The sequence below is a fragment of the Pristiophorus japonicus genome, chromosome 3 (genome assembly GCF_044704955.1).
Source record: "Pristiophorus japonicus isolate sPriJap1 chromosome 3, sPriJap1.hap1, whole genome shotgun sequence".
NCBI classification, from domain to species: Eukaryota; Metazoa; Chordata; class Chondrichthyes; family Pristiophoridae; genus Pristiophorus; species Pristiophorus japonicus.
Genome location: NC_091979.1, coordinates 316,424,089 through 316,431,806, shown reverse-complemented (window position 1 = coordinate 316,431,806; position 7,718 = coordinate 316,424,089). Strand labels below are relative to the sequence as shown.

At 43.1% G+C, this 7,718-nt stretch overlaps 1 protein-coding gene across 1 annotated transcript; it reads left to right on the top strand.

Annotated features, from left to right (window-relative positions):
• The first annotated feature begins 4,963 nt into the window (after window positions 1-4,963).
• LOC139259571 (interferon-induced protein with tetratricopeptide repeats 5-like) lies at window positions 4,964-6,659 on the top strand. Its single transcript, XM_070875067.1, has one exon. The coding sequence runs from the start codon at window positions 4,964-4,966 to the stop codon at window positions 6,320-6,322; it is 1,359 nt and encodes a 452-aa protein (XP_070731168.1). The 3' UTR covers window positions 6,323-6,659.
• Window positions 6,660-7,718: the final 1,059 nt, after the last annotated feature.

Genomic DNA, 7,718 nt, shown 5'->3' with positions numbered 1-7,718 from the left:
TTTGAACACCAGGATGAGAATTTTAAATGTGAGACATTGGTGGATCAGGACCCAATGTAGGTCAGCGAACACATGGATGGGTGAGCGGGACTGGTGCAGCTAGCAGAGTTTTAGATGGGCTGACATTTATGAAGGGTGGAAGTTGGGAATCCGGCCAGGAAAACATTGGAGTATCCGAGTCAGGTGGTGAAATTAAATGGATGAGCCAGGGGTGGATCAGGTGATTGGGTGGATGTAGACGGTCTTTGCGATGGAGAGGTTTTGGGCTCGGAAGCTCAGCACACAGCATGTTCCCAAAAATAGCAACAAGATGAAAGACCACCCAATCTGTTTCTGGTGGTGTTGCTCCAGGGAAGAATATTGGAAAATACAACTCCCTGCCTTTCTTCAAATAGTGCCATAGAATCCTTAATGTCCCCCTGAACCACTGGGACAGGCAGATGCTGCCTTGGTTTAACATCTTGCCTGGACGATGGTGTAGTGGAAGATTTGCAGCAGGGTAAGAGTCAATGCTGAAAATACCATTGTAATGGGCCTGCTTTTCAGTTTCTGCATGTTGGAGTGAGGAATGATCTAGGTCAGAGACAGCAGGGTCCCTGTGGAGGACCAGGTTAGAGATCCTATTTAGTAGTGAATTATTGGACTGCCAATGTGAGAGGGAGAGCGTTTTAGAATTAGCACTGACCTTTTTAGTGAGGTGAGTCCAATTGTGGAATGGAATACTAGAATGAGAAGGAGATGTAATTGGTGAACCAAGAGGCAGACCGAGTAGTTCAACCAATCCTACTGTTTGTTGCAGTAATTAATTCAAATTCGATCCGTGGTCAGGTACAGGAGGATGTGACTACGAGTGAGGAAGGTATGAGGACTCAGGATGGAGTGATGGAGGAGCATCAGCCCATGCTCTTTTCCAACAGGTTCGAGGCTCTTACTCCCTGTATGGACATGAGCAGGGACTGCAGGAAGAATGAGCAAACTGACTACAGCACCGTGGTACAGGGGGAGTAAAAGAAATGTTGTAGTGGTGGGGACAGTATCATTAGGGGGACAGATAAGGTTCACTGCAGCCAAGAGCGTGAGTCCCGAAGGCTGTGTTGCCGGCCCGGTGTCAGGGTTAATGACATCTCCTCAGGGCTGGAGAGGAATTTGGAGTGGGAGGGGGAAGATCCAGTTGTCATGGTCCACTTGGGTACCAACGACATAGATAGGACCAAGACAGAGGTTCTGCTGAGAGAGTATGAGCAGCTAGGGGCCAAATTAAAAAGCAGAACCACAAAGGTAATAATCTCTGGATTAGGAAAAGGGGAGGTGCAACGAGACCTGGGTGTCATGGTACGTCAGTCATTGAAAGTTGGCATGCAGGTACAGCAGGCGGTGGTATGTTGGCCTTCATAGCGAGGGGATTTGAGTACAGGGGCAGGGAGGTCTTACTGCAGTTGTACAGGGCCTTGGTGAGGCCTCACCTGGAATATTGTGTTCAGTTTTGGTCTCCTAATCTGAGGAAGGACGTTCTTGCTATTGAGGGAGTGCAACAAAGGTTCACCAGACTGATTCCAGGGATGGCAGGACTGACATATGAGGAGAGACTGGATCAATTGGGCCTGTATTCACTGGCATTTAGAAGATTGAGAGGGGATCTCATAGAAACATATAAAATTCTGACGGGATTGGACAGGTTAGATGCAGGAAGAATGTCCCCGATGTTGGGGAAGTCCAGAACCAGGGGTCACAGTCTAAGGATAAGGGGTAAGCCATTTAGGACTGAGATGAGGAGAAACTTCTTTACTCAGAGAGTTGTTAACCTGTAGAATTCCCTACCGCAGAGAGTTGTTGAGGCCAGTTCATTGGATATATTCAAGAGGGAGTTAGATATAGCCCTTACAATTAAAGGGATCAAGGGGTATGGAGAGAAAGCAGGAAAGGGGTACTGAGGTGAATGATCAGCCATGATCTTATTGAATGGTGGTGCAGGTTCGAAGGGCTGAATGGCCTACTCCTGCACTTATTTTCTATGTTTCTATGTTTCTATTCCTACCCGAGCCATGAGCAAATTTATATAGGGTAAATAAGATCAGCGAGTTAAACACGTGGCTCAAAGACTGGTATGGGAGAAATGGGTTTTGGTTCATGGGACACTGGCACCAGTACAGTGGTCAGAGGGAGCTGTTCCATTGGGACGGGCTCCACACTTAGACTGTGCTGGGACTAGGGTCCTGGCAAATCAAATAACTAGGGCTGTAGAGAGGGCTTGAAGCTGATTCGGGTGAGCGAAAATTAAAAAAGTCAAAGAATAAGGAAAAGGCAATAGATCAAAGTTGCACTGGGGGAAATGAAAACCAGAGAGTGCCAGGAAGGGACAGAATGCATAAACATAAAGGTGTATCAGAAAGTGGGGTCAAAGTTGGAAAAAATGGTAATTTAACAAAAGAGATGGGGTGATGGCATAAATAGATACAAATGCATATGATATGATAGCCATTTCAAAACCGTGGTTGCAAGGTGACCAAGACTGGGAACTAGATATTCAGGGGTATTTGACAATTCGTAAGGATAGACAGAAAGGAAAAAGCCGTAGAGTGGCTCTATTAATAAAGGCTGAGATCAGTGCATTAGTGAGAAACGATATTGGCACAGAAGATCAAGGTATTGAATCAGTTTGGGTGGAGAGAAGGAATAATAAGGAGAAAAAGTCGCTGGTGGGTGTAGTCTATAGGCCCCCTAACAGTAGCTACACTGTTGGATGCAGCATAAATCAAGAAATAATGGAGGCTTGTAATAAAGGAACGGCAATAATCATGGGTGATTTTAAAGTTCATATTGATTGGACAAAGCAAATTGGCCAGGGTAGCCTAGAGATAGAGTTCATAGAGTGTATCCAGGATGGTTTCCTTGAACAGTACATTGCGGAACCAACCAGGGAGCAGGCTATCTTAGTTCTGGTACTGTGTAATGAGACATGATTAATAAATGATCTCATAGTAAAGGATCCTCTAGGAATGAGTGACCATCAATCAATTGAATTTCAAATTCAGTTGGAGGGTGAGAAAGTTGGTTCTCAAACCAGAGTCCTTAGCATAAATAAAGGAGACTACAAAGGTATGAAGGCAGAGTTGGCTAAAGTGGACTGGGAAAATAGATTAAAGTATGGGACAGTTGATGTGCAGTGGCAGACATTTAAGGAGATATTTCATAACATGCAACAAAAATATATCCCAATGAGAAGGAAAGACTGTAAGAGAAGGGGTAACCATCCGTGGCTAACTAAGGAAATAAGGAATGGTATCAAATTGAAAAGAAGGGCATACAATGTGGCCAAGGTTAGTGGGAGGCCAGAGGACTGGGAAACTTTTAAAATCCAGCAAAGAAGGTCTAAAAAAATGATAAAGAGAGGGAAGATAGATTATGAAAGTAAAATAGCACGATACATAAAAACAGATAGTAAGAGTTTCTACAGGACCATAAAAAGGAAAAGAATGGCTAAAGTAAATGTTGGTCCCCTAGAAGATGAGACGGGGGAATTAATAATGGAGAACAGGGAAATGGCAGAGACGTTGAACAAATATTTTGTATTGGTATTCAAGGTAGAAGACACTAAAAACATCCCAATATTGGATAATCAAGGGGCTATAGGGAGGGAGGAACTTAATACAATCACTATCACTAATGAAGTAGTACTTGGTAAAATAATGGGACTAAAGGCAGACAAGTCCCCTGGACCTGATAGCTTACAGCCTAGGGTCTTAAAAGAAGTGGGCAAAAATTTTGCAGATCGAGTATAATGTGGAAAAATGTGAGGTTATCCACTTTGGCAGAAAAATGGAAAAGCAAATTATAATTTAAATGGAGAACAATTGCAAAGTGCTGCAGAACAGGGGGATCTGGGGGTCCTTGTGCATGAAACACAAAAAGTTAGTATGCAGATACAGCAAGTAATCAGGAAGGCAAATGGAATGTTGGCCTTTATTGCAGGGGGGATAGAGTATAAAAGCAGAGAAGTCCTGCTATGGATGTACAGGTATTGGTAAGGCCATACTTGGAGTACTGGAGTGCAATTTTGGTCTCCGTATTTAAGGAAGGATATACTTGCATTGGAGGTTGTTCAGAGAAGGTTCACTCGGTTGATTCTGGAGATGAGGGGGCTGACTTATGAAGAAAGGTTGAATAGGTCGGGCCTATACACATTGGAGTTCAGAAGAATGAGAGGTGATCATATCGAAACATGTAAGATCATGAGGGGGCTCGACAAGATGGATGCAGAGAGGATATTTTCACTCTTCGGGGAAACTAAAACTAGGGGACATAGTCTCAGAATAAGGGGCCGCCCATTTAAAACAGAGATGAGGAGGAATTTCTTCTCAGAGGGTTGGAAATCTATGGAATTCTCTACACCAGAGAGCTGTAGAGGCTGGGTCATTGAATATATTTAAGATGGAGATAGACAGATTTTTGAGCGATAAGAGAATAAAGGTTTATGGGCAGTTGGCAGGGAAGTGGAGCTGAGTCCATGATCAGATCAGCCATGATCTTATTAAATGTTGGAGCAGGCTCAAGGGGACAGGTGGCCTACTACTGCTCCTATTTGTTATGTTCTTGTATCATTGGGAGTGGAGGTGTTTGAGGTGATGCTGCACATTGGGTGAGAAGTCTAAATGGCCACGAGCTGGTACATCAGCCAGCATGAAGGAGACCAGTGTAAGTACAGCTGAGATTTGCAGTCATCCCTTTACCGTTAGCAGTGGTTTTTGCAGAGATTTCATGGTCAGTGGGTCCAGGAGTCGGGAGAAGGCTTTAGTTAAAGAAACCGGAGAGAGGGGAGGGGGTGACACAGCCAGTCTGAGACGGGTTTTGATGAATTTTGTTCTCTTGCAGCAACACACAGAAGGATTTGTTGAAAGTGAAGCTCGATTGGCTTCAATGTCACTTCACATGGGACCCACAGAAAGAAAACATTGACTTGGACGACATGAAGTATAGATTGCAAGATTCAATACAGGCTGGTGTGAAATATCAGGCCAGGTCTTACAACCACCTCGCTTTTGTAAACTGTCTGCAAGGCAACTGTGAAGAGGCAATTCAAAACTTAAAGGAAGCTGAAAAGATTCTGAGGGAGAACCATGAACATGAATTTGAAAGAAGAAGCATCATCACCTATGGAAACTATGCCTGGGTATATTATCACATGGGCCAACTGACAGAGGCCCAGTCCTACCTCGACAAGCTGGAGATGATCTGTAAACAATTTACTGATGGCTCTCGGTATACAGCACTGATACCTGAAGTATACGGGGAGAAGGGTTGGTCACTGTTGAAATCTTCCAGGAAATATTATGAAGAGGCAAAGGAATGTTTTGAGAAGGCTCTGGAGGAAGATCCTGATGACACTGAATGGAACGTTGGCTATGCGACTGTTCTGTTCCGTCTGGAAGGGTTTTCTAGTACCCCAGAGAGTGGTGACCGCAGCCAATCAGTGAAGCGGTTACAACGTGTGCTGGAACTTGATCCAGATGACTCTGTAGCCATGGTGATGTTGGCTCTAAAACTACAAGAGTTCAATCAAAAGGAGGAAGCACTGAAATTAGTTGAACAAGCATTGCAGAAGTCCCCTGATCTTCTATATGTAACTCGTTACGCAGCAAAATTTTACAGAAGAGAAGGAGATGTGGAAAAAGCTGTGGAGCTATTGAAGAAAGCATTAGAAATTAGCCCAAACTCAACCTTCATACACCACCAAATAGGTCTGTGTTACAGAAAAAAACTATTTCAACTGATCAAATATCCAGGCAGCAAAGACCCTCGCAATGCTGCTTTTCAACAGAAAGCTGAGTTGATCAAACTATGCAAGTACCATTTTGAAAAGGCATTTGAGCCCCGCCCATTAACATTTATTTGTGCACAACTGGATTTTGCAGAAATCTGTTCATTAAATGGAGAATATCTCAAAGCAGAGGAGATTTACAGTAATCTACTGAAATTAGATGATTTTCATCCTGATAATAAGCAGGCAGTATATGCGCAGTTTGGGTTATATGAAATGCATCACAAAAGATCTGAATCAAATGCCATCAGCTATTTTCTGGAAGGACTTAAAATCCAACGTGACACAGTGGAATGGCAATTGTGTCGCGAAAACTTGAGAAAGATTGCAACAAAACAAATTGACAGGAATCCCAGAGACAGCAAGGCCTTTGGTGTTCTTGGGTTACTGCACCAGCTGGATGGGGAGAAGTGTGAAGCTATTGAGTGCTTTGAAAAGGCCTTGGAGTTTGATTGTGACAATGAAGAATATCTAAGTGCTCTTTGTGAATTACGTCTTTCTATCTAAATCAACGACGACTCTCCCAGCTAAAACTAAACACAGCGGGTAGAGTTTCTGCTTTGGGTGCAAATTGCACTTGAAGTTACGCTGGTTAGCTTACAGTTTAAGTTTCCACTAAATGCATTTGCTTAATTACAAACGTAAAATCTTCCAAGAACCAGTGCAGTCAGTCAGTGTAACAGAATATAATCAGTTATTTTTTGCATTCAAAATATTCATTGATATATTTAAGAGTGGCAATTGGTGCAGCTTTATTGATACAGCTGAAAATGGATGTAACCTGCAAAATTAAATATTTTTAGTAAGTCTTTCAGCTGTGCTTTACCTGATTTAAGATGATGAAAATGGCTTTAAAATCTATACTGAACCAGTTATAAGTTTTATTGTTGTACACTAGTCAGACTTTTAATAATTTAAATATTTTTAAGATGTAAAACCTATTAAATTGTGCCTACTAGTGCCTGGGCACCTCAGAAAACCAGCTCAATTTGAAAACGCTCCTCGAAAGGTTGCAAATGGACGCAATGGGCGGAAACTCACCATCCTCGTTATTTCTATCTGGGGGTGTGACCAGTTTTGTGGGCGGCGCCAGCTTCGGACAGAAAGCTTTTTAAACCAGAGCTAAAGATCCCGGAAATCTCGGTTGAAGCTTGACAGAACTTATGCTCGAGTTTCTGCGATCTTTTACACTGGTTCGGCCGATTTCACCCGGATTGTGCAATTTCCCTGCTACACGGGATGGCCGGTATCATGCCTGAAGAAAGATTAATTTCTCTCTCTCTCTGTGTAACGAGCCGCCCGCAGCTCCCTGATTTGCAGCCTCTTCAATGGATGGGGAACAACAGCCTGTCGGGTGAAGCAACAACCGCGGGCCCTTTGCTCAATAAAACCTGGCGGGACAGCATCAGAGTCCCGAATAAGAGATGAATTATTGTTTGGTGGGGGACAGGATGAGTGCCAGTGCTCCTTCAGAATAATGTGGGCTTAATTTTATTCATCCCACTGCTGACAAGGAGCCTCAGTCATTGACATTGTTAAAACGGGATGGTCGGTATCACGCCTGAAGAAAGATTATGTTCTCTCTCTCCCTGTAACGAGCCGCCCGCAGCTCCCTGATTTCCTGCCTCTTCAATGGAAGCGGTTAATTTCCACCACGGCTAAGGGATATAAAAATAAGTTAAAATGATGAAAAATAATAAAGCTTTATAGTTGCAGATACAGATTTCCCAATGAGAAATGTTAATTTGCTGTAATATCAGAGATTGAGTGTTAAAATAACCAATAAAAAGATACTATAACTACAATTTTATTTGTGTCATTGATCTGTGCTAATGCTGACAGTAAGTGTCACTCATAATCCACACTTTGTGATGGTGAACTGTACCAGCTCTGTAAGGAACAT

Bases quoted from the DNA above. Each gene is read 5' to 3' on its own strand.
- LOC139259571 (XM_070875067.1), top strand. From the start codon at position 4,964: ATGAAGTATAGATTGCAAGATTCAATACAGGCTGGTGTGAAATATCAG.